The following is a 27,912-nucleotide window of genomic DNA, read 5'->3' on the forward strand; positions in this document are numbered from 1 at the left end:
TTGAGGAGACTTCGGGTGAGCACACACTACCTTAACAGTTCTGTTGGATTATATGACCTAAATAATTTCTCCTCAAATGCAGCTGATCTCAGAAATAAACTAATTTAATTTCGTAATTCATGATAGCGAGATGATTTGTTGATGTGTCCCCAGTTCCCCTTTCATTTGTTAGTTTGCCCGTGTGGCTGCTCTCTGTTTTTCTGTTGGAGTGTTGAAAATAGCCTAATGTGTAATACTGTAGCTACCACCCAGCTGTTGGTTATTCAGGGCTTACTGCCTTATGCCTTATCTCCTGCATGTCTGACTCTGGAGATCTTCAGCAAGTGTCACTGTTGGCTGAAGCTGCTGCCACTGGCCAGTAAAAGGAACTTTGTGCTACTGTATAATGAGGAGACTGCCCCTGTCCCTGCTCTCAGCCGCAGGAGCAAAACAGCAGTACACTTCCAAGCCCAGCGTTCAAATAGTGCCTCCACCCAAACGCTCTCCACCACCAGCAGGACTCAGAAGGCCGAGTCTGTAGCATCAGTGTCTGGGGAGGTCATTGTAGAAACATAGTTTCTCCTACAGTCATGATGGCTGTCTCTGAATCCCTCACTGGCACTGATACCACTCAACCCCCGCCGCCGACCCTCCTGTCCCTGTCACTACACTTAATGATCCATCCCTGCAGGCTGCTCCCAACCAACCCACAGGCCCAGCAGGCACCCCCAGAGCCCATCCCACCCCAAAACCCAGTACTCGGCCCCCCAAGCGAGACCGCACTCAGCTGGAGCTCCGGCTCAGCAATTTCTGGCAGTGGCTCCCGGGGGAACACGCAACACTGCAAGCCCCTAGACCTCTTGCAGGTGAAGAGCACCTTCATGACCCTTTCCATCCCGGCTCTGAGCGAAGGCTTTCACCTCTCTGTGCGACGCCTGCCAGTCACCAAAGCCTGCCCCCCCCCCACCCCACCCCGACCAGGCCCAACCCTTCTGCTACTCCCTAAGGCCCATCCAGTTCCACCTGGCCCAGCCCGGCACCAGCTGCCCCGTGTGGACAGACAAACAGGAGAAGGAAGGGGGGCAGGGAGGAGAGGGGGGCCAGGAGCCAGGTGAAGACACACAGAGCTCAGCCAAGGAAGAGAAAGATGAGAAAGAGCACACGGAGCTGTGATATATTCACACTGAGACACTCATTTTGGTTAGTTGGCAGCAATATGGAACCTCGCCATGAAAGGAATCCCGCTTAGCTTTTCATTACAGAAAATCCCTAGATCATGTATGAAAATAATAAAGTATGTTTATCCTCTGACCAAAACAGATGATTCTGTCTTTGACGCTTTGCATTTTGAGGTGGCTTCAACAATACAATTGCACTATCAGTATGACAACTGGTCCTAGCACACCTATTCAACACTGTTCTAATCTGTAACAACAACAACAACAACTGCAGCACAATACACACACAACCGTGTTGAAGCTGTGGCTTGTTTTTATGACTACTTTGTCTCTCATGTAAACAGGAGGATTCTTTCAACAACAGTCAACAGTGTCTCTTGTTTCCCAATTGCTTAATCTGCATAATTCTCAAAGGGAGGCTGACAGGCTTCAGAAGAAGTTAAGTTTGTGACACCGTCAAAGTGAAAAGACCACTGACGAAGTTGCGTGGCTCTCTGCGTGGTCTGAGTGCAAACTGACAGGAAGGAAGAAAGAGTGCACTATGACGCTGCTCACAGTTTTTCGCTTCTTGACTAAACTCATCTCAGGGACTTTGGCACCTTTTTCTTGGTATTTCAGGGATAGTGATATTGTGTTTTAGAAAAAGGGGGAACTAAGAAGTTAAGCGACAGGCGTGTCCTCTTTTCCTCTCTATCCCCCCTCCCTCTCTCTACATATCCCCCCTGTCTGGTCTTAGTGCGGTGCAGAAGTTGTGGGGATGGGTGCAGATGGAGGCAAATGGTACAGTATAGTTAGTGTGAGGACTAGGGACTGAGGGTGAAGGAAAGAGTTCTCTGTCTGTCTGGACTGGACTAGGCTGCAAGAGGAGAGGAGAGAGCTACCTGGTCATGGGATGCTGTAGTGTGACTCAGAGAGGAGCGCATTCTGGGATTGACGAGGTGGGCCCTGATGAGATCGAGCTTCTGGAGATTGACAACTCAGGGTGAGTCTTCGTTTGTTGATAGTTTGATGTATAACAGAAGACCATGAACTATATCAATCCCTCACGAGAGCAGTCTGTTTAAGTTCGATAGCCATTCGGCTTTTCACAACCTCACAATCCCATTTTAATTTAATTCGGAAACATGACTGTGGAGATGTTTTATATATATTTATGACACATGACAGCATCTAAGACTAACAAGAAAATTATCTTATATCTCTGTTGAAAATACTTAGCCTCTTGGCTTTGGAGGAAAGTTTGAATGAATACTATTAAACAGTACCTATTGTTGGGTTTTGGCTGATTAAAGGTCAATAGACGAGGCATTGAGAGGAAGTGGTGAACCTTTGGGTGATGGGTGAAAGAAATAGTGCTTCAACCACTGTGGCTTCCACTATCCTTTTCAAACAAACAAGTTTCAAATTATGTTGGCAACTACAAAAACTCTGCAGAAACACAGACGAAGAGACTTAAATATAAACCCGGACAGTTTACCACAGTGATCTGTCTTCCATAATTTGAAACTTGTTTGTTTGAAAAGGATAGTGGAAGCCACAGTGGTTGAAGCACCAGTCAATCAGAATAACTATATAGCCTAAGGCTAATACCACAATCTTATATTGCTTTAGTTTTTACAGCGAAGCGATGCTGATCATGGTTTTACTAGGAAATGGACAATGAAATTGGAAGGCCTCTTTCTCTGAGCACTTCAGTTCCATGAGTAAGAAACAATAACATTTGAGGGCATATATTATGGAACAATGAATATATCTGTGTCGTTTTCATTCACACAAAAGCACACACACAGAGGCAGAACGTTAGTTTGGACTCTGTTTAGACATGAACATATTGATGCGACACTGATATGATTAGGACATGAACGGCCGGTGAAATCATTCAAATGTATCAAAATGTATTTTCAGAAGTTGTCACAAAGTGCTATACAGATACCCAGCCTAAAACCCCAAAGAGCAAACAATTCAGATGCAGAAGCACAGGAGGGAGGGATATTGTCTCGCTAATTAGCAGACAATACTACCGCTCATCTCTCTTTTGTCCAGCCTGGTCTAACACTGACCAGGCCTCTAAATCCCCTCATTAAAGGAATGGGGGATTAAAACAAGGAGCTAATCATAATAGCAGCTCACAGACAGCATGTGTCCTAACTGAGAGAAGACGAGGGATCAGCCAACAGCAACATATACTATGCACCCACGCAAGGATGCTTGTTCGTACACACACAGAGACAGACACACAAGCACAAACACAGATGTAACAGAACTGTTACCACACCTAGGGAATGGTTTAGGGGTGTGTGACTACTTTATCACTACCAGATAAATGGTCCAAGGAGGGCAGGTCTTTGTGTGAGGTGATCAGATGGTGGGTGTCTGCTCCTTGCGTGCACCCCACTTTAATCTGCTTATGAATGGACACTGGTCGGGTGGAGAGGGCTCAGGCTGTAAGTGGGGTGGGCAAATTGGTCTACAGTAAAAAAAAAAAAAAATCCCTCTTCTACATTTGCTGTTACTACACTCAGTTCAGGGGAATTGCAAATGTGTTTGTAGACTAGTTAGATTTGTGAGATGCTACAGTAGAGTGTGGGGTAAATGTAACATGGTTAAATGGGATATGGTAAAATGAGATTTGGGGTTGACTGCTGATACAGTATATATTATTGTTTCAGGATATGGACTCTAGGAGAGAGCAGGCTTCAGCTCTCTGTGAGGAATGGAAAAGACGGTCCAACCTCTCGCTACCCTTCAGTGAGACACCTCGATCAGGAGGTCAGTGGAGAAGGAGAGGGTGTGTGTGAGTGAGAGAGAGAGACAAACAGAGAAAGAGAGTGTCTGTATGAAAATGACACTAAGATATAAAGTGGAAAAAGTTCTGCCATGCACTTATCACACAGTAAAACCCCCAGTGGACCGGATAATTTGAGTGCAAGCGAGTGTAAATGCATGGTGCCAATGGTGCCAAACGTCAACATACCATTTTATGTCAAAGTTGTTATATCACATTAATGATACAGTAATACTGATGTATACTAATGTAAACTCCTCCACTACATCTTATTTTTTCATGAGACATCTAAAGTCTTCTATTCTATTCCCGTAGATTGTGCTATGGGGCAGGAGCAGAGAGGAGCTATACCACAGCATATACAACCAGCCCATCCGTGATTGGGAGGGCCAGCCTGCACACATGTATGGAGAGATAGTGCACTCCTCCCGTGTGTCTCTCCACAACAGCTACACACAGGTAACATCTCTCTACACCATGCTCATATATACTGTAGATGTCAATCATCACTCACTGTCCAGCACCCACTTTCCCAACTCTAGGACTTCTGTACTGATGTTCTGTCACATGTTTTCTTTGTTTATGTTCCTATAGGAGACAAGTGAACACTATCTGGTGCTGTTCTCCTTCCACTTATTGATCCTATCTCTGGATCCCTCTCATCAAGAATTTATCTATGAGGTTGGTTGCTTTACAAATGAGGAAATACTGTAACGACACAGACGCATGTTGAATATTTAACTTAAATGTACATTGCATTCCCCTAAGGCTAGTCAGTGTGTTGCTTCTTCTTTCTCAGGGCATCCTGCCTCTCTCTGGACTGTCTTTCCAAGCCACCTCACTGGACTCCAACAAGCAACACATATTCCAGATCAGTGGTGAGTCCTATTATCATAATGGATCAAAAAGCTTCACAGTTCAATAAAGCAATTAATAAACAAGGCTGTTTGATTTTGTGGTTTGTCACGGCTGTGCTATGATCATAGGTGTGAAGCAAGCCATCAGAAAAGGGTTTAATTATTGTATTGAACATGGCAAGCATCTCCCTCCCACTATTAGGTCCAATGGTGGACTCCAAAGTCTTCACCTGTGCCAGTGCAGCCGAGCTGAACAAATGGATACACCACATGGAGGAGAGGAGATACAAATCCATTAGCCAACCGCTAAACCCCTCCAGCTGTGCACTGTCTTACCTGGTAAGGTATTCAATTAGAACACCCCCTAGAAGAACCACCCCCTTTTGCAGTAAATTATAGATCTTAAACAGATGTGTCATTGTTAAATCTAAAACTATCTTAACAATTGTGAGGTTTACTTTGGTTGATCACAAATTGAACAACTAATGAGCTAAATACATCATCATGAAAGGACATTTGTAAAAAAGAATTATCATTGGCGAAACTCTCCAAATATGAAGCTACATTTCTGTTGTAATTTACTGTAGGTACCCTGCGATGAGAGCTGGAAGAAAGAGGAACTGAAAAAGTATTTACTGCAAACCCCAATAAGGCACTGGGAAGGGGCCCCCATCCAGCACATGGGCCAGCCAGGATACATATCCATGGTCCACATCATCAATACACAGAGACAGGTAGCTAACACAACCCACGCTGTAACTTCTGTACTCACCACTACTCTGAAGTCCATTTCAAGGGGTCTTGATAACTTAATAGTTGTCATGCTAGCCAGCATTTTAGAAATGCTAAATGATTGAAATATGTCACAATAAGGCATGTTGTCCAGGAATGAAAAAGTCAAACATATGTGGAATATTGTAATTTAGCAGACACTCTTATCCAGAGCTACTGACAGTAGTGAGTGCATACATTTTTCATACTTTTTTCTGTACTGGTCCCCCGTGGGAATCAAACCCACAACCCTGGCATTGCAAGTGCCATGCTTAACCAACTGAGCAACACGGGACCAAATGGTGGCAGAAATGGTGGCACAATGACCATAAAACTGCAGAAATCCATTACATCTCCAGCACTAAGCCCCAAAAGCTCAACAGCTGCTCAAGAGCTCAACAGTATTTTATGCAAGTGGTAAGCTGGGTAGGTGAAGCTAGCTAACCAAAATGTACTGAGATGAAAACTCACCAAAAGACACAAATCCACCAAAAATGGCACCACTGCTGCCACCATTGTAACTTTAGGGGCTGTATACAGCTGGATGGATGACTTCCTGTAAGCAGCAAGGACTGGATGATGGAGGATGATGGAGACAGATAACTATTTAGGCAGACCCCATTGCATAGGCTGTGGTAACTAGTGACAACCCATTGAATACCATTAGCCACAACGCAAGAACTGTCTGTCACTTCCTGTTTCAATAAAGATATTAAAACACAATTAATGCATTGGTAAATCAGATAACAGATCATTAGTTCCCATGCAAAGATTTTCTATTATATTGACAAGATAGTCGAATGACCGCTCTAACAATGTAAATACATGTCCTCAAAGATGGAAGGCAGTCAGGAGGAGGCGAGATCAGATGGGACAATTCTAGCCAATGAGAGGGCAGATACCCATGTAAACAACAGGCACAACTCCGATATAAAGTTGTTTTTCTCAAATCTGTCGAAATGCCACGTGCATACACTTACATCAGTGCATTCGTAACAACCTAACCATTTCGAAACTTCTATTCGAGCAAATGAGCCTAGTAATAATGTTTTTGTTGACCAAATTTGACACTCTCTTATTGACCTCCATACAAGAATTCCTCACTTCATGGTCTTATTTTCATGGACAGATTCTTGGCGAAGTAAACCCTCTCACTTCGCCTCTTCTTCTCTTTTCACAGGTTAATAATCAATGACATATTTCCAGAATTAGGCAAACACAGTTATCTTCTAAAACACAGATTCACCACATATTAGAAATGTGTATAAATGCCATACAAATTAAACAATTACTTAGAAAATAATCCTACACTAGTCCAGTACTCTGTCAGAACTATCTGCTACATAAAAAAAGCATATATAAATAATGCTAATATTAATACATATACTAATAGTACCGGTAATAATGATCATAGGGCTAATAATAGTACTTGATTATGCTAATAGTCATATTGCTAATGATAACAGTAACTATAATGATAATAGTGGACTTGAGATAAAATAAACACAGTGACAACGTTGATACATTCTTGCAGGGACTTCATGAGCGGCTACTCGTACTCTTCCCTCAAGATGTCCTCCTGCTCTCTGTGGATAACGAGCGCCTCAGTGTCAAATATGAGGTACAGTCAAATTATGTTCTCAAGGATACAATGTCACAGTAAAGATTGTGAACCTGGTGACCTTACCTAGTTTGCCAATTTCTGCTATACAGTAGATGTTGGTGTGACATTCTAAAATGTACAGTTCAGAAGATGTTGTAATTTATAGAGCTGATCCAATACATGACACTTCAACCTGTTTGTCATAACACTTTAGGGTAGATTGTCTCGGAAAAGCATCACAGCCGTGGAGAGGTCTGCATTACCTGGGAGGCTGGAATTTGAGTTAACAGGTAAAATACAAAACAGACATAATGTACGTCATACTGCTCTAACATTTTTGCATAATGAGGCAAAAGGACCCTAAATTAACCATTGAAACTGTGACTAGATCTGCAGCAAGTCAACTGTATCAAGTGTTGCTGTAGACAGTGGTGAAGAGCATTGTACTTCTATTGTATGTTGTGTGGTGCAGGTGAACTGATGGAGCCGCTGCAGGTATCCTGCACCTGTCCTGAAGTCTATCAGAACTGGATCTTCCAGCTACAACAGGTACAGTACCATTACAGTCCCTTTAAAAAGGGAAATGAGGGAACAAAGATGAAACTGATTGGAAAAACTGTGTGGCTAGCCTTCTCTGCCTATATATATTGATTCCAATTGAGCCATACATGTTTATCCATTTTGTGAAGATGCAGGATGCTAAAAATGAGTTAGCTTAGCCTTGAACTGTTGTGATAGCAGATTAATTTACAGAAGAAATCAAGTTAGTGACAGTAAGTCCCCAAAAGTAGTCCCAAAATGTAATAACATAAAAATGTATTTATTTTCTCACATAGCTGGAAAAAAACCTCCAAGCTACCTCAAATCACACGGCTCCACCCCTCATGCCGAAAAAACTGCGGAGCAGGAAGGAGTCCCAGGAACCAATGACAGTAGCACAAGACTGAGACTCAATGGCCAATGGCCTCACTCAATAGAAGACTCATGCCTCTTTTCATCAATAGACACTGAAATTGTGGATAGCATGTACTGTATACAGTGTATATGCATACATTATTCAGTCTAGTACAATGAAATTAAGAGATTCTGGTGACATTTCTTATGCTGTAGGTTACTGTCTGTAGAACTCTGCTTCACTAGTGACAGTAATAGCAATGGATAGGCTAAATTGGGAGAATATTTTTAGTGCACTGATCTTACAATATTTTTCGTCAAATCGCTGTTTAAACCAAAATAGAAAATGTAGTGCTGTTCATGACCTTTTCTATTATGTTGTTGTTGATAATGTATGTACAAACTCAATAAAAACGTTTTTTTCATCACTACTTTTCCCAAATTGCGTAGGCCTACTTATTTTGTACAAGTAACTCAAACTTTATGTCATGTCCACAAACATTCAGGCTTCACCTACATACTGTATTATTGAAAAAAACATTTTCAGTAGTCATTTAAATCACTGAAAAATGTAATTAGGTGCATTTATTTCAGGGGTAAAGCATTTACAGTATTGTGCACACAACCAGAAATCTCAAGTAGCTCAAATGTGTTATTAGTCTTTTGTAATCTATATTTCTCAATTCTAATATTTGTTTTAATGGTATGGCATGTTTTTGGCAGATCCTGGCCCTTATAAATTACAGTCATAATAGTAAATTAGACATATATTCATTTAAACATGTAAGTACATCTACAGAATGTAAATTTACATCATTTTCTCCATAGAGAATAACCAGCTAGGAGCATAAACAAATAAACATGCTGCAACAGCAATCATTTAAATTAGTACTAACAACTCAGAAATCCAACAAAGGTATATTTAAAAATAATAATAATGTGCCAATGGAATGGTGTACTTCTACATGTAGATGGTTGTAGTGGTTGGTCAATAATATTATGTGCTTCCATCTTAATTTTTGTCTACGCGTAAACAGCTCTCACTGCCAAATCACAGGGAAGATGTACAAACTCTGTAATCCTCAATGTTTTGTTGAAATTGACTTTTTCCATTAGTAAATTAGTAGGCTAGTCATGATTTGTAATGTACAGTATGTCTGAAATTGTGTTTATTTCTGATGCTGAGAGGACTCTTTAAGATGACAATTAAAGTGCTTGGGGTAAAGAAAAACACTTGATTTCTGATGTCCCAGTAGTTGTGTTACAGTAGTTGAATATGCAGTCATAGCAAGCATGAGTGAAAGGAAATTACTGCTATGCAGCTGGAAAACCATATTACTTAGCTATATTGCTTATGGTCAAGATACACCAAATCTTATGAGCACCTGCAGACTAAATAAAGCTCCCACATCCAGATCACCTAAAACTGCTCAGCTATTATATAACTGGTGTTGCGTAAAAGCTGGGACTTATAGATATTTGGGGTTGAGAGTTACTACACCATTACGATTGGACATTCCAAGTGTAAGTTAAAAGCTGCAGGGTGGAGAGGACACTTAAAAGGGCTCCTCCTCCAGTTTCTGTGTGACACACTTGATGCGGATGTTTTCTCTGAGGTTGCGGAGACGCGCACTGCGATTTGTGATCTCCTCTACATTGGTTTTGGGGAACCAGCCCCGCTCCCCATCTGACAGCCGAATGCCCTCCACCCAGCCTGTGGATATAGAATACACGACAACCTCAGCAAACGAAAACACACCCAGTGACATTATCACTTGTGGTGGTCTACATGTTTTACACTGAAACTTTGGGTTTGACATATGATAGAAAAGTCCTATGAACTACTTTAAGGGTAAAATGTTTTTATCTTATTGAAGTTGCCCTTTAAAGTTTATACTTATTATGATAGTGTTTAATGTGAGGTTGCCAAATGGAGTGTCTCACCGTCACTTGTAATGGTCTTGGCTTGAAGAATATCAGCCTTCTCCAATGTTAGCTCGTCATGCTCTTGGGCCTGGTAGCTCTTGATGCACTGAACTTGAGAAAGATCTGAGAGGAGAAACAACCAAATGTATCGAAATTAATGAAAAAGGTTTAGTGCTGTTAAAATCTATTTTTAAAACTTTTTAAAACATGAAGCAATATTTTACAATGTTACAGTAAATTAAACAATAGAAACTCAGTGACACTGCAACATGTGACTGCTTATACTCACCATCATTCTCACTGGCTTGCTCAATGTCTTCCAATGAATCAGAGGGGAACATGGCTGTGATCCATCTCTGTTTCCCACTCCTGGGAAGAAACAAAACCCATGTAGAGGCTGTCAGTTCTTACATTATCACTACCATTACAAATTATGATCGTGATTGATAGTGGTATGTGCACTAGCTCACTCAGTGTGGGCCTTGAGCAGGATCTGGTGTTTGAGCTGCTGGCCCTCACACAGTTGGAGGTGGAAGATGAAGCCTGAGATGCCCTGGAGCTTCTGACTGAGGTCCTTCACCTTCAGCTGCCCAATCTTAGCGTGAACAAACACCATGAACTTCCACGTGCTGCAGACAGATCAAGGACAGGAATTTGTCAATGTATGCCATGCATCACTCAATCAACCAGCATTTAGGACATAAGGCTATGAGCCAAACATACCGTTGTATAGTGTAGCATAGCACAGGTTAGTATACTGTAGTATAGCATAGCATATTCTAGCATATCTTAGCATAGCATAACTCCATAAATATAAAAAACATACAGTTGAAGTCGGAAGTTTACATACACTTAGGTTGGAGTCATTAAAACTCGTTTTTCAACCACGCCACAAATTTCTTGTTAACAAACTATAGTTTTGGCAAGTCGGTTAGAACATCTACTTTGTGCATGACACAAGTCATTTTTCCAACAATTGTTTACAGACAGATTATTTCACTTATAATTCACTGTATCACAATTCCAGTGGGTCAGAAGTTAACATACACTAAGTTGACTGTGCCTTTAAACAGCTTGGAAAATTCCAGAAAATGATGTCATGGCTTCAGAAGCTTCTGAGAGGCTAACTGACATCATTTGAGTCAATTGGAGGTGTACCTGTGGATGTATTTCAAGGTCTACATTCAAACTCAGTGCCTCTTTGCTTGACATCATGGGAAAATCAAAAGAAATCAGCCAAGACCTCAGAAAAAAAATTGTAGACCTCCACAAGTCTGGTTCATCCTTGGGAGCAATTTCCAAATGCCTGAAGGTACCACGTTCATCTGTACAAACAATAGTACGCAAGTATAAACACAATGGGACCACGCAGCCGTCATACTACTCAGGAAGAAGACACCTTCTGTCTCTTAGAGATGTACGTACTTTGGTGCGAAAAGTGCAAATCAATCCCAGAACAACAGCAAAGGACCTTGTGAAGATGCTGGAGGAAACAGGTACAAAAGTATCTATATCCACAGTAAAATGAGTCCTATATCGACATAACTTGAAAGACCGCTCAGCAAGGAAGAAGCCACTGCTCCAAAACCGTCATAAAAAAGCCAGACTACGGTTTGCAACTGCACATGGGGACAAAGATTGTACTTTTTGGAGAAATGTCCTCTGGTCTGATGAAACAAAAATAGAACTGTTTGGCCATAATAACCATCGTTATGTTTGGAGGAAAAAGGGGGACGCTTGCAAGCCGAAGAACACCATCCCAACAGTGAAGCATGGGGGTGGCAGCATAATGTTGTGGGGGTGCTTTGCTGCAGGAGGGACTGGTGCACTTCACAAAACAGATGGCATCATGAGGAAGGAACATTATGTGGATATATTGAAGCAACATCTCAAGACATCAGTCAGGAAGTTAAAGCTTGGTCGTGAATGGGTCTTCCAAATGGACAATGACCCCAAGCATACTTACAAAGCAAAATGGCTTAAGGACAACAAAGTCAAGGTATTGGAGTAGCCATCACAAAGCCCTGACCTCAATCCTATAGAACATTTGTGGGGAGAACTGAAAAAGCGTGTGCGAGCAAGGAAGCCTACAAACCTGACTCAGTTACACCAGCTCTGTCAGGAGGAATGGGCCAAAATTCACCCAATTTATTGTGGGAAGCTTGTGGAAGGCTACACAAAACGTTTGACCCAAGTTAAACAATTTAAAGGCAATGCTACCAGATACTAATTGAGTGTATGTAAACTTCTGACCCACTGGGAATGTGATGAAAGAAATAAAAGCTGAAATGAATCATTCTCTCTACTTTTATTGTGACATTTTATCCTATCTGACCTAAGACACAGAATTTTTACTTGGATTAAATGTCAGGAATTGAGAAGAACTGAGTTTAAATGTATTTGGCTAAGGTGTACAGTATGTAAACTTCCGACTTCAACTGTAGGTTTTTTTCTATTCTCCCTCTACATTTTACATATTTAGTACTCACTCTTTCCTCCTGGACAGCAGAAGACAGTCATTGAACAGATGCAGATACACAGGCCTTGTGGGCAACTTGAACTTTGACCCAGAAATACTCATGGTCTGTGTGTCCACCTCCAGCAGTTCCCCGTGTTTGACCAACCAGCGAGACTGGGAGATCAGAGGGAATATCTAAAACGGGGAGATGTATGTTATTAATTAGCATGAATGAACAGTTAATGAATTATTACTGGGTTTAGAGGCATAGTAGTTTCTTTACTTGGGATATACAATGGGCAAACATGATAGGGTTAACCCATACTATGGCAATAAGAAATAGGATTCTTTGTTGTCCAAAACCAATCCCGCAATGGATAGAAGAAAGGGGAACATACTGTACATGAACATACAATAGGTGTACTGAGAATGAATGTTCTCCGTGTTCCTAATGAGTGATGTCTTCATCTACCTTGCCCTCAAAGTGGATCTTCTTATTGAGGTGAATGAGCTCTTCCATCCTCTTCATTGATTGCACACTGGAGTTACACTCCTTTATAAGCTGTTTTGGGCACAATAGTCTATTAGAAAAAAGTTGAATTGTTTCTTCAAAATGCAATGTCTTTGTCTATGCAAAGTCTACTGTTAATGACCAGAAATTGGCCTCACCCCAGCTTCATAACCCTCTTGCCGATAACTAACGATCTGAAGCTTCTGTGCATATGCAGGATTCTCTACTTTACGCACAGTCTCTGCTCTGCTTGTTCGGCTGCTCAGAGAACAGGCTACTCTGGCGAATTTCAGTGATGAATGGGGAATGGTGCTCGTGCAAGATGACAGTACTCGACACAACACAACCGAATATAATAGTATATTATAAGGTTACTGTAAGACAAAAAACACCACCTCATTTTTTTTTTTTTTTACTCATGCGGAAAAATATGTGCTTTGATTGAAACAAAACACAGGTAGGCCTATGCTACAGTTTGTTAACACCATCTACTCAAAAATGTGCTCACTGTTCATAATTTCAAAACAACACTGCACATAACTCAAGAAGACCCAAATGCATATTCCCATAAAACTGATTGAGATCAAATGGTTGGCATGCAGATGCTACATGGACGTTTTACTGGTAAAACTTGAAGAATTAGCATTCACGATTGACAGTGAGAAATGTGAAGGTACGGTGACCACAAAAATGTGCGGAATGTATTTTGTATATTTTCTGTTACCTTTTTCAGTTCATTGAAGGCCTTGGTGGCTGTGTCCTCACCCCTAGAGCCTGGTGTTGTCCTCTTCAGGATATTCTATAAGATAGAAGGAAGATAGAACATTTTGGATCTTTCACCTCAGTGCACTGCAAAAACTTAGTACTGTGTACTGGCCTATTCGCTGGTCAGTAACCTGATATAAGGTAGAGTAATGTTCTGTGCCTACAGCCAGTCATGAATAGTTGAATTTTATGGTGAACAGGGGCGCTCTATATCGTACTTCCACCAGCATCTTAAGCCGTGTGATCCTCTGGAAGGGGAGGATGAGGAAGGAGGCAAGGGGAAGACGCTGGCAGATGGGGTCTTCCTCCAAACGAGCCAGGATACCTGGGAAGCGAGCATTCTCCTGTCTACAGAGAAAATACAAAACACTAAAATCAAGCAACATAGTCGGAAAACCTTTACTGGTATGGATTGGATATGTAGTGTATATCCATGGTCACGAACCCTGGAGAGCTACGGGGTTTAATTCCAACCCAGCACTAACGCACTTGGTCTTGATGATTAGTTGATTAATTGAACCAGGTGTGTTAGTGCTGCGCTGGAACAGAAACCTGCACACCCTCTATGGGTTAACCACCCAATCCATATGTATAAAGCAACTATTTAAGTGTGTGTACTAGGCACTGAGTGACATACGGCCATTTCCAAGCATCATACTTACAGACTCGAATGTGCAACAAAGACCAATAGAAATACACACAAAGTAAGATGGCTCACAACAGGCGCTGGTAGGTCTGTTCCTGGTAGGCCTGGTTGGTCACGTAGGGGAGGTAGACCCTTCGCAGGGCGGGACAGTGGGCCAGGACGATGTCGCATACATCAAAACGCAAGATGTCCTCCTCCAACCTGTGCTCCAGGTCCTGCAGGAACCTAGACCGAGAGGAAGAGAGAGCGAGAGGAAGAGAGGGAGAAGCAAAGAAAGTGAAGAATTCAGAGCAAAAAGAGTGAGTGATCAAGATAGAGAGATGCTGAAAGCCAGAGAAACAGAACCCCCAAATACTGAGCGAAAAAACAAGACAGAAAAAAACAGAAATAATCTCATGATATACATTCAAGAAATGTACTCTCCCATCAGTGTCATGTTACTATAGTATAGTAACATGACACTGATGGGAGAGTACATTTCTAGTAACTATACTATACCGCTCACTGACGTCCTTGACCTCGGGGAGCTTGGAGAAGAGCCACTGTCTGTCCTGGGTCCCCAGACACTCCCCCAGCTCCTGGGACAGCATAAAGTGGTCCACCGCGATGGCCAGGCTCCGGATGTACGACGCCTCAGACGTCACTAGCTCAAACTTGGCCTGTGATGAGGAGACATTATGGGCCTTTAGGAAGCAATAGGCGCACCTCTCACTCACAATTAAAATCATGGTGCTTTATTTATATAAAAAATATAAAATATTATCATGAGACATTATGGGGAACCACATAGTTAAAATAAAATCATGAATATAATGTTATGACCACAAATGTTATGTCAAAATATGTTAACCCATAAAAAATGTAATCCATCACATAGATGAAACAAATCAACTTAGCTGGCTAATTGGACATGCTAAAAGCCTGTAGGGTTGCCATAGAGATGTATAGAGGGTGCACTTTCCACAAAAGTCATGCACAACTTCTATGCATCTCTTTGAGTGTTGCCTAAATCCCAATGTGGCTTGATGTCATCCTCATGCTCTCACCTCCTGTAGTTTGCGCTCCTCGTTGCTGAAGTTGTCCAGCTGATCGCTGGTCTGGACATCAGGGATGTCCTGCCACAGGGAGAAGGCGGAGCCTCGTGACGAGCAAAAGGAGCTAGACGGAGACAGATTGGACGGAGATGGGGCCTCCCCAGCCCCTTCCACCCCTAGCCTCTCCTCCTCAGCACCTGGCTCCTCCCCCTGCTGCCTCTGGATTTCTCGGTTGATTGCAACATCACTGTACTCCTGGTACAGAATTGCTGAGGAGAGTGAGAGAGAGCAAGAGCAAGAGCAAGAGCAAGAGCAAGAGCAAGAGCAAGAGCAAGAGCAAGAGCAAGAGCAAGAGCAAGAGCGAGAGAGAAAGAGAAAGAGAGAACGCAAGAGAGAGAGAAGTAAGAAGAGTATACAGGGTTGATTGAGAATTAAAATCGTTATTGAAGAAAATAAAAACAATTACTTTCAGATGTTATGTTGTTATGTAGCATGTGGTTGAACGAGCGTGAACACAATTGCTATGCCATATAAATACCACTGACACTGGAGGTGGAGAACGGAGGTGGAATTAACCAAATTATTGACACAGGATAAGAGGAAAGTAAGACTCACAGCTGGGGAGAAACCGTGACAGACGATTGGAGCTGCTGACTGTGGGAGGAGTGCACCAATCCTCCTCGATGGATTTCTTCCTCATACTGTGGGAAGGGTTGTAGTCATAATCATTATAGCAGTGTTATTTACAGCAGACATCTTTACGACCCACTTCCAGCAAAGACGTATAGTTGAAATGTGACTTTGTGAGTTTAATCTTGATAATATATACCCATTTTAGCTGTTAAAACACACTTTTTGATTGTGAATCCGGTGCTCCGTTGATGTTGTTGCGTGTTATTGTCAGCAGTGGGTAGTGGCGGTACAGGTCCTACAGGACTGTGGGGGGCGCTGTGACTGGAACCACCTGCGCCACGGTGCCTGGAAGTGGACTTATCTGGAGAAGAAGAAGGTAGATGAGGTAGAGGTCTTCATAAGTCCAACAGACCCAAAATTCTGAGATCCAACCCAGGACAGGAGCAGGCCCGGGTCTTAAATTCTGACTTTTGTCTTGGATCTGGGTGGGTCGGATATAATTGCCATGGGTCTCGGGCATGTGCAATTAAAATTGATTTACTGACTGGACCCATTTGGACCTGTCCTCTGTTAATTTACTGTTTGTGTGATGAGAACTGCGCAAGCTTGTTATCCGTGTCAGCCAATTGCAACTCAATAAAACGTATAGCTTATGTCCAGCTGAAACTGGTTCCAGCTGCTCACCTCACGTGCGACCTGCTGCTTAGGGGAGAGAAAGAGAGAGACAAAGACACAGAGACACACAGAGAGTGAGAGAGAGAGAGAGAGAGAGAGAGAGAGAGAGAGAGAGAGAGAGAGAGAGAGAGATAGTAAACAAAGCCTTGGCCGAGGCTACTGTTGATTGCAAAGATGGATTCTCTTTCATTGAAGTAAAACGAAAGTTAGAGGACAAAGAGTATAGTGAAGAGAAGCCGATAAGGGGAATGTCCTCGGGGACAAGTTTAAATATTGTAGTGGACAAAGATGAGAAGAACGTTTGCGAGACCAAATGGACTGTCTGCAACTTGCTCTTTAGGTTTGATGCAATTTTCTACATTTTATTTATTTATTTAGTATTTATTATCAATTGTTTAGTCATTATTATTATTATAGGCCTGTTGTAAAATAAATAGCATTAGCCTATTACTGTCATTTGTTGGGTAAGCCTAAGGTAGGCAATCACCTTTGTTGGTAATAGCTGCAATATAAGCCTGTTCAAAACTTTTTAAAAGATTTAATTCTGTTTTGCCATTTTTGTTGGCCAAATTAAGTTCCATTTGTAACGTGTTTGTTGCAATATAATATAATTACCTGTAGGCCCACTATGCTACTCGCACTCAAACCATGAAAAGGAAAAACCATAGAAGGCAAGACGTAAACAATGACTTGACTTACTTTTAATCTTACCCTAATAAAGTTAAGCAATTTATGTGAAAGTTGGGTGTGGTATGGCTATTATTAGGTTTAGAATAGGTTTAGCTACTGCAGGCCTGTGAAGGCAGTGCGCGTCGGCACTACAACTGACTCCGACAGTGGGAATAATGTTTTAGGCCTACCAGAGTTACTCCTTTAATCTAAAAATATAATGCTTATCTTTATAAAAAATATTCTGCTAGAAAATGTACGAATTAGCCTCCTTCTGTACACCTATATCTGTAAAGCAGTAGTAGCTTATCTGACAAGTATAAAGAAATGCATGTCGATGTCGGGAACATGATGCCGGCATATCTTTGTCTTGGTCTCTCTAGGGCTAGGCCTAAGCTTGTCTCCCTTAATGTTTTTTTATATGAATATCATACAGTGGACGCCCAGACCTATGCCTATATGCAAGCAATGCCCTGATGCATTTAGTGCTCAAATCTCTGACAGCTAAACCATGTGGTACACAATTCTTGTTTTAGGAAATAAAAAACCATTAAAACAATAGACTATATGTTTTGAATATACACATTGAAAAACAACAATAGTTTTTTTGTAATTTGTTATTGGCAGTTTTTAAGTACACTTGGCCATCATTTGATCATTTGGCCATTATAGCTTGTTTATTGATGGCACTGGCAGCGCCCAGTTGGAGATTTCTTTCTCTCTCTCCCTCTACTCTCGGATCTAAACGGGTCTCTCGGATCTGAACCAGCATGGGTCTGTTTGGGTCTGTTTTCCAAGGTCCTTTTTGGGTCTGACTGTCCAAGGGTCCATTTGGAACGGTCTTGTTTTATTTCTTCAAATTCATTTATGCATATCGGGTCAGGTGGACCCATGAAGACCTCTAGATGGAGGTGGAGGAAACTAGCAGACACACAACCACCACAGAATGTTGCCTCAAATTGCTAAATTATTTATTAGCATTTTTGGCTAATGCGGGACACTTACAGTCAGAGCTGGGGCTGAGGTTGCTGGAGTTCTGCCTGTCACGGGAAGCCACGCGAGCCGACAGCGACTTGCCTAGCTTTAGCGTGAACGAGTTCTTCCTCTGGGACAGCTGCAGCCGTGAGATCAGCTCAGAGGCAGAGAAGCGCCGCCGCTCATGTTCCGCCATACGAGAGCAGGCTAAAGCGCTCCCCCCGGTGGCTGAGGAATTCTCTACAGCCCCAGAGTTCAAGACAGAGGGGTCCTCTGACGACCGATGTGGCTCTGCGGACAGAGGTGGAATCTTTGGGGGGTCGGGGGTTTGGGGGTCTCCCCTGAGGTCCTCTTCCAGAAAGAAGTCAAAGGGTCCTGGGAAAAGGTAGTCGCCGTCCAGAATGGGGCTGGCCAGAGACTCGTCACTCAGGCTGTCTGGTGAGTACACCCGCACCTTACGCCCTAGGACACAACACAAACAAGACTCAGGTGAAAATGCCCCCACCCGAATTACAGTCCAGTCACATTGGATATGGCCTTGTGCAAAATATTTCTGAAGTAAGTGTGATTTTGAAGTCCTACAGATAAAAATAGGTGAAGGGGGATAAAACATTCTCATGATGAGGACTAACAGAGAGTTGAAGATGTGAAATGGATAGATACTGTACATACGGATGGACTTTTCCCTGAGGGAGCTCTGTGATGACCTCCTCTGGGGTCGACAGGTATCTGGGCTCTGCAGCCACGGAAGCTCAGGAGAGGATGGAGAGCCAGGTGGCTGAGAGTCCCAGGAGTCTGTGTCTCTGTACAGGGAGGACAGAGGGAGGGACAGGGGCAGGCTGAGGGCTGCGTGGAGGGGAAGAAACACAGATGACACCGTCATGGGTCTCTCATACTGCTCCTGCACTGGAGGGTTAGTCCTGATATCTTCCTGGATAACCAGCTCAACCTCGCCCCCTAGCGTCTGAGAGTCTAAACTCAGGTCCGTATCAGTATCAGTGTAATAATCAGGTTTACTTCTCCCACTGCCAATTTGTGCTTCACTCGTGTGTTTACGATGATTGAGAGACAACGGGCTGAAGCGTTGAGTGTCTGCACTTGGGGAGCCCCAGCCTTTGACACTGGGTGTCACAGGCGGCTGCAGCTCGATGAAGGTCAGAGTCTCCTGCTGACACACAGCGATGTGTTTGTGGTGGCACTGCCGGAGGAGAGGCATGTTGTCCGGGGCCTCGCTCAAAGCCTGGGACTCGCCTGAGACCGGGATCCACATGCTGGGGCTCTTTCCTCGGAAACGGAAGGCGTGTAGATGAGGCTGGAAGTCAGGGAGAGGGAAGAATCCATACCCAGGAAGCATGACTGAGAGAACACATGGGAGCTGCAGAAGAAAGGAGAAAAAGTTTTTGCCATAACCTTCAATTGCCAACATAATATCCTCTTGCCATATCTGGTAAAACAGCACCAACTGTAGGCTATATTGTATTAACTTATCTCTATTAAACACTTCATAATTTGGTCTCGTTCCTGCTTCCCTCTATAGAAGGCATGAAATGCAGTTGAGCAGTTCGAGAACTTCAAGTTCCTCAGTGTACAAATCATTAAGGACTTAAAATGGTCCACTCACACGGGCACAGTCCTGAAGAAGGCGCAACAGCGGCTCTTCCCCCTCAGGAAGTTGAAAAGGTTTGGCATGGGCCCTCAAATCCTCGAAAAACTCTACAGCTGCACCATTTAGAGCATCTTAACTGTCTGCATCACTGCTTGGTATGGAAACAGCACCCCCCTCGATTGCATGGCGCTACAGAGGGAGGAGCGGACAGCCCAGTACATCACTGAGGCCAAGCTCCCTGCCATCCAGGATCTCTACATCAGGCAGTGTCTAAAGGTAGGCCCAGAAAATTGTTACAGACTCCAGCCACCCAAGCAATAGACTGTTCTCTCTGTTTCCGCACGGCAAGCGGTACCGTTGCATCAAGTCTGACACCAACAGGCTCCTGAACAGCTTCTATCCACAAGCCAACAGCTTCTATCCACAAGCCAACAGCTTCTATCCACACACACACACACACACACACACACACACACACACACACACACACACACACACACACACACACACACACACACACACACACACACACACACACACACACACACACACACACACACACCATATTCTAAAATTGATTAAATAAATGTTTTTCCTCATGAATCTACACACAATACCCCATAATGACAAAGCAAAAACAGTTTTTTAGAAATTTTGGCACATTTATAAAAAATTAAAAACTGAAATATAACATTTACATTAGTATTCAGACCCTTTACTCAGTGCTTTGTTGAAGCACCTTTGGCAGCGATTACAGCCTCAATTCTTCTTGGGTATGATGCTACAAGCTTGGCACTCCTGTATTTGGGGAGTTTCTCCCATTCTTCTCTGCAGATCCTCTCAAGCTCTGTCAGGTTGGATGGGAAGTGTCACTGCACAGCTATTTTTAGGTCTCTCCAGAGATGTTAGATCGGCTTCAAGTCCGGGCTCTGGCTGGGCCATTCAAGGACATTCAGAGACTTGTCCCGAAGCCATTGCTTACAGTTTGTGTATGCCAAAACAGGTCCTCTCCACTCATAATTGTCCAGGTTTGTAATGTATACTGTTAACATTTTGTGATATTTTCAGTTTGTTCTATCTCTCACTCACTATGTAACAATCTCTTGTGGGCAGTGTGGAAGATATACTCGTTAAGGAAGAAGTCTGTTCATTGAAGCACAATGGAGGTTGAACTTGGATACATGTATAGGAGTGTGCCTTCCACCTGCCCCCCCCAGGTCTGGCTCTGTGCGGCTGCTGAGCCATGTCTTCCTGCTTTAATTAAAGACTGCTCCACATACAGCTCTCAGCCCCCTGTATTTATTCTCCACACACACACACCTCCTTCATCTACAGATGGCATGGCCAGAGCCACAACAGACACATTCAGAACCCTTCACCAGACGGCCAAACCAAGTGAGACAGTATCCTCAGCCCCTGTGACCTTTCACTCTTTCACTTGAGAATATAGACCCATCTTCCTCTCACGGAGTTTAACCTTTAACCTGGATGTTATGACATGATCAGTGGTCAAGAGATTCAGAGAGAGAGAGAGAGAGGAGGGAGAAAGAGAGTCACAGTCTGGGCCGTTGGCCCACAAATGATTCACCCACTGACCCATGAATAAGAGTACTGAACTTTACACTAGTGTTACTAACTATAAGGAAATTATGAACAGTGAGGGATGTTCTTGGAGTGTATACGAGTTTTCAAACCCAGACATCCAGTGAGTGAGTATGATTACCATTTATACTAGTGTCTTGGGGTAGTGGAGTATTGAATTGAATCAATTTGAAACTACTTCCAGACCTTCATAATGCTTGGAAGTTTCTCACAACAGACCTTCATAATGCTTGGAAGTTTCTCACAACAGACCTTCATAATGCTGTGATAGTTTCTCACAACAGACCTTCATAATGCTGTGATAGTTTCTCACAACAGACCTTCATAATGCTGTGATAGTTTCTCACAACAGACCTTCATAATGCTGTGATAGTTTCTCACAACATACCTTCATAATGCTGTGATAGTTTCTCACAACAGACCTTCATAATGCTGTGATAGTTTCTCACCACATACTTGATTGATATACTCAGATAGAGGGCTGCCTCTTTTGTCTTTGTCTAAATAAAAGAACATCCTCCTAGCCATCGGTCTCTTCCTACTGCACCCCTCCTCACAGCACAGGTAACTCTCTCTAACACCACTCAGGTAACAGGCACAGGCTCCCAGTTAAAGAGAGACACACACGGACCCGCACACGGACGCACACCTGCTGCACAAACAGCTCCTTCTCCTTTCACATAACCACACCCACTCGTGAGTGCACAGATAGGCAAGTTGCGGCCCTCTCTGCCTCATACGCACGCACACACAAACGCACACACGAATGCAGACACAATCGGTTGCCTGTTCCCTGCTTTAGACAAAGGCTTTCTTTATCCTTATGGCTCGGGGTAGGTTGCCTGGTACACAGGATATCTAAGAGGGTGTGGGAACTGTTTGTGATCCTTCCACACTAGAGAAGAGTCAATTACTCTCACAGTAAATGAATGCATCTTGAATATATACAGTGCCCTCCATAATTATTGGGACAGTGAAGCATTTTTTCTTCTTTTGGCTCTATACTTTAAATGTTGGACGAGGTTAAAGTCCCAACTGTCAGTTTTAATCTGAGGGTTATTTCATCCATATCGGGTGAACAGTTTAGAAATTACAGCACTTTTTGTATATAGTCCCCTCATTTTAGGGGACCAAAAGTATTGGGACAAATTCACCCTGTATATGCACAGTGCATTGAGAAAGTATTCAGACCCCTTGACTTTTTCCACATTATGTTACGTTACAGCCTCATTCTAAAATGGATGAAATCATTTCCCCCCTCATCAATCTACACACAATACACCATAATGACAAAGCAAAAAACAGGTTATTAGACATTTTTGCTGAAATATCACATTTACATTAGTTTTCAGACCCTTCACTCAGTACTTTGTTGAAACACCTTTGGCAGAGATTACGCTACAAGCTTGGCACACCTGTATTTGGGGAGTTTCTCCCAATCTTCTCTGCAGATCCTCTCAAGCTCTGTCAGGTTAGATGGGGAGCGTCACTCCACATCTATTTTCAGGTCCCTCCAGAGATGTTCGATCGGGTTCAAGTCCGGGCTCTGGCTGGTCCACTCAAGGACATTCAGAGACTTGTCCCGAAGCCACTCCTGCGTTGTCTTGCCTGAGTGCTTAGGGTCGTTGTCGTATTGGAAGGTGAACCTTCGCCCCAGTCTGAGGTCCTGAGTGCTCTGGAGCAGGTGTTCATCAAGGATCTTTCTGTACTTTGCTCCGTTCATCTTTCCCTCGATCCTGACTAATCTCCCAGTCCGTGCTGCTGAAGAACATTCCCACAGCATGATGATGCCACCACCATGCCTTACCGTAGGGATGGTGCCAGGTTTCCTCCAGACATGATGCTTGATATTCAGGCCAAATAGTTCAATCTTGGTTTCATCAGACCAGAGAATCTTGTTTCTCATGGTCTGAGAGTCCTTTAGGTGCCTTTTGGCAAACTCCAAGGCTGTCACGTGCATGTTACTGAGGATTGTCTTCCGTCTGGCCACTCTACCATAAAGGCCTGATTGGTGGAGTTCTGCAGAGATGGTTGTCCTTCTTGAAGGTTCTCCCATCTCCACAGAGGAACTCTGGAGCTCTGTCAGAGTGACCATTGGTTTCTTGGTCACCTCCCCTGACCAAGGCCCTTCTCCCCCGATTGCTTAGTTTGGCCGGGTGGCCAGCTATAAGAGTCTGGGTGGTTCCAAACTTCTTCCATTTAAGAATGATGGAGGCCACTGTGTTCTTGGGAACCTTCAATGCTGCAGACATTTTTTTGTACCCTTCCCCAGATCTGTGTCTCGACACAATCCTGTCTCGAACCTCTAGGGACAATTCCTTCGACCTCATGGCTTGGTTTTTGCTCTGACATGCACTTTCAACTGTGGGACCTTATATAGATAGGTGTGTGCCTTTCCAAATCATGTCCAATCAACTGGGGGTGGACTCCAGTTAAATTATAGAAACATCTCAAGGATGATCAATGGAAACAGATGCACCTGAGCTCAATTTCGAGTCTCATAACAAATACTTAGGTAAATAAGGTATTTCTGTTAATGTTTAATACCTTTGCAAACATTTCTAAAAACCTGTTTTCGCTTTGTCATTATGGGGTATTGTGTGTAGATTGATGAGAACAAATCATAATTTAATATATTTTAGAATAAGGCCGTAACTAACAAAGTATGGAAAAAGTCAAGGGGTCTGAAAACTTTCTGAATACACTGTATTTTAAAGTAGTAAAAAGTATTAAGTATTTGGTCCCATAACACACAATGACTACATCAAGCATGTGTCTCTACAAATTTGTTGGATTAATTTGCTGTTTGTTTTGGTTGTGTTTCAGATTATTTTGTGCCCAATTGAAATGAACGGTAAATAATGTATTGTGTCATTCTGGAGTCACTTTTATTGTAAAAAAATAACAGAATATGTTTCTAAACAATTCTACATATAAGTGGATATTACCATGATTACGGATAATCCTGAATGAATCGTGAATAATGATGAGTGATAAAATTACAGACACACAAATATCATCCATCCCCAAAAATGCTAACCTCCCCTTTTTTGCAAGGGTGAGATGTTAGCATGTCTTAGGGTGTATGATATTTGTGTGTATAATTTTCTCACTAATTTGTAGTGTCACAAGCTTGATGTAGTCATTGTGTGCTATGAATATGGGACCAAATACTTAACCTTTAATAAGTGAATTTGTCCTAATACTTTTGGTTCTCTAAAATGGGGGGGACTACGTCAAATTTCTAAACGGTTCACCCAATGTGGATGTGTAACGATGTGCGCTGAGAGTCAGGAAGCAAGTTCAGGGAGTGTTTTTAATAAATACATGCGACATAAAGCAAAACAAGAACAACGCATACACTGGAACAGAAACAGGAACAATAACGCCTGGGGAAGGAACAAAAGGGAGTGACATATATAGGGAAGGTAATCAGGGAGGTGATGGAGTCCAGGTGAGAATGATGACGCGCAGATGCACATAACGATGGTGACAGATGTGCGCCATAATGAGCAGCCTGATGACCTAGAGGCCGGAGAGGGAGCACACATGACAGGATGAAAATACCCTCAAATTAAGCTGACAGTCTGCCCTTTAACCTCATAGTCATTATTTGATATCAAATCGAACTTTTGGAGTATAGAGCCAAAAGAAGAAAAAATGCTCACTGTGCCAATAATTAGGGCACTGTACATGTCAGGTGGGGAAAATGTTATTACCAAAGCAGTGTGGGATAGTATAAGAGACACATGTTGGCTGACACACACTCAGTTAGTTAGTATGGTCATACACACATGTACAATAAGATAGTATCCAGTCTACCACTGTGTTGAGCCCCAAAGCCTTAGGGTGTCGCTACTATCATACAGCAAAACATGTAACATGTAACACCCTGCAAACCTGCAATGTCTGCCCATTCCATCTAGGCACCGCATCTACTGATAACTGCCAACAAGGTCATCTCCATAAATACATCCGAGTAAGTTATGTATTTCATGCACTCATTACATTTCTAATGAAGTTACATTTTCAATCATTCAATTCAAAAGCTTATAATTTGCTTTTGGTTATAAGGTGTTATTTGGGAGTGTTATGGACTTTGGTATAGGTGTTTCTGTGTCATTTTAGTCAGCCGTTGTAAGACAGAATGTCTACATCGTTAATTAGTAGTACACTAGCATGTCTTTTGATTATGATTAAGAACAATGTATTTTGTGGCATAATCCTGTATCAGACTCATATATCATGGATATGACCATAAATTCAGGAAACAGCAGAGGGAGCATCCCCCAACCACATCGACGGGACAGTAGTGGAGAAGGTGGAAAGTTTTAAGTTCCTCAGCATACACATCACTGACAAACTGAAATGGTCCACCCACACAGACTGTGTGGTGAAGAAGTCGTAAGAGTGCCTCTTCAATTTCAGAAGGCTGAAGAAATTTGGCTTGTCACCTAAAACCCTCACAAACTTTTACAGATGCACAATTGAGAGCATCCTGTCTGGCTGTATCACCGCCTGGTACGGCAACTGCACCGCTCACAACCGCAGGGATCTCCAGAGGGTAATGCGGTTTGCACAACGCATCACCGGGGGCAAACTACCTGCCCTCCAGGAGACCTACAGCACCCGATGTCACAGGAAGGCCAAAAAGATCATCAAGGACAACAACCACCGAGCCACTGCCTGTTCACCCCGCTATCACCCAGAAGGCGAGGTCAGTACAGGTGCATCAAAGCTGGGACTGAGAGACTGAAAAACATCTATCTCAAGGCCATCAGACTGTTAAATAGCCATCACTAACACAGAGAGGCTGCTGCCTATATACATAGACTTGAAATCATTGGCCACTTTAATAAATGGAACACTAGTCACTTTAATAATGGCACTCTAATAATGTTAGAGTTACATATCTTGCATTACTCATCTCATATGTATAAACTGTATAATAGTCTATACTATTCTACTGTATCTTAGTTTATACCGCTCTGACATTGCTCATCTATATGTTTATATATTCTTAATTCCATTCCTTTATGTGTATTGGGTATATGTTGTGAAATTGTTAGATATTACTTGTTAAATATTGCTGCACTGTCGGAACTAGAAGCACAAGCATTTCACTACACCCGCAATAACATCTGCTAACACGTGTATGTGACCAATAGAATTTGATTTAAAATTAAATTCTGATTCAAGTCTCCATGCCTGTATCATCAGACACTTTAAGTTAGCATGTTTTCTGTTTGGCAGGACAAACCATAAAGATAGAACATAGTGTGATCTCTATGGGATAGACATGGTAATAATGTCATCATGGTATTCACGGCAGTTAAACAAGCACATTGTGACTGTGGTAATATGGTATGATGACTGGTGTCACTGTTGGGATTGATTAACAGCCTTACGACAGTCAACACTTTTTCAAGAGTCAGTCCTCCTCAATCTCAATCAACTTGCATAAATCTTTCTGTATCTCTTCCCAGTTTCAAAGGGAAAGTCAGGGGACAGACAGAGACCTGTCCTGAAGATGGAGTCGTGCGTCTCCTCCTCCATGTCCCTTGTCCAGAGTTATGTGGTCTGTTATGGGATGAGTGTGTTTGAGCAGGCGGAGCAGAGTGGCCTGGCGGTGTGGTGTGACCCCGTCCTGTGTGTGTGTGAGGAGGCAGTGAAGCCCTGTCACATTGTGACATTAATTGCCCTGCAGTATATTGGGGGACTCTGCCACTATGTCATAGACATCCAATATACCCTATGTGACATCATTGGACTCTGCACTATCGGCTATGCTGGTGAGGCAGCGCCATATCATTGAAATGGCCAGACTGGGCTTTCCCATTCAAGTTAAGTTCTAGTAATTATATTTCTATGGGCAAAGTGGTATCGGACTATGAAGGAGATTATCAAACCTTTCCTCCACTAGAACTGAGAATAATGTGAGGAGATTCATTCAGGATTGGATACTGAGAGGAAAATGACATCAAATGTATTTATAATGAAACCCCACCTGAAAAGCAATTGTAACACTCTGAACCACTTACTGCGACCATTCCCTCAAAATCAAAAGACTAAAGTGTCTAGTCGTTGATGTGAATTGCTGGGTAGATGTTTTTAAAAAGGGGTATTCTGATTTTTCCTTGTCTGCTGTGTGCACCCATAGGTGAGGTTCTCTGAGGCCATGGATGGGAAAGAAAGACCCCTTAATGTTGACACTTGGTGTGGGTCCTAAGCCTGTTCAGATCCTAGGGAAGCTACCCCTGCCCTTTTAAGACATACTGACAACCTGGCTTACCATGGCACAAAGAACTGACATACAGGGAGAACTTTGGTGGACGGACACACACC

General features: G+C 42.8%; 1 protein-coding gene across 1 annotated transcript in view; it reads right to left on the bottom strand.

Moving 5' to 3' along the window:
- Window positions 1-8,662: 8,662 nt before the first annotated feature.
- LOC120058664 (rho guanine nucleotide exchange factor 19-like) overlaps window positions 8,663-27,912 on the bottom strand; it is a 40,483-nt gene continuing 21,233 nt past the window's right edge. Inside the window, exons 2-16 of the mRNA XM_039007415.1 lie at window positions 19,032-19,734; window positions 18,390-18,821; window positions 16,260-16,401; window positions 16,023-16,108; window positions 15,420-15,676; window positions 14,872-15,032; window positions 14,446-14,598; window positions 13,946-14,075; window positions 13,687-13,761; window positions 12,924-13,013; window positions 12,483-12,646; window positions 10,464-10,622; window positions 10,283-10,362; window positions 10,012-10,116; window positions 8,663-9,781 (exon numbers count right to left, since the gene is read on the bottom strand). Coding sequence (XP_038863343.1) covers window positions 9,624-9,781; window positions 10,012-10,116; window positions 10,283-10,362; window positions 10,464-10,622; window positions 12,483-12,646; window positions 12,924-13,013; window positions 13,687-13,761; window positions 13,946-14,075; window positions 14,446-14,598; window positions 14,872-15,032; window positions 15,420-15,676; window positions 16,023-16,108; window positions 16,260-16,401; window positions 18,390-18,821; window positions 19,032-19,713 — 2,874 coding nt within the window. The 5' untranslated portion in view covers window positions 19,714-19,734 and the 3' untranslated portion in view covers window positions 8,663-9,623. The remainder of the gene's footprint in view (window positions 9,782-10,011; window positions 10,117-10,282; window positions 10,363-10,463; window positions 10,623-12,482; window positions 12,647-12,923; window positions 13,014-13,686; window positions 13,762-13,945; window positions 14,076-14,445; window positions 14,599-14,871; window positions 15,033-15,419; window positions 15,677-16,022; window positions 16,109-16,259; window positions 16,402-18,389; window positions 18,822-19,031; window positions 19,735-27,912) is intronic.

The sequence above is a fragment of the Salvelinus namaycush genome, chromosome 14, assembly GCF_016432855.1.
Source record: "Salvelinus namaycush isolate Seneca chromosome 14, SaNama_1.0, whole genome shotgun sequence".
Classification (NCBI taxonomy): Eukaryota; Metazoa; Chordata; class Actinopteri; order Salmoniformes; family Salmonidae; genus Salvelinus; species Salvelinus namaycush.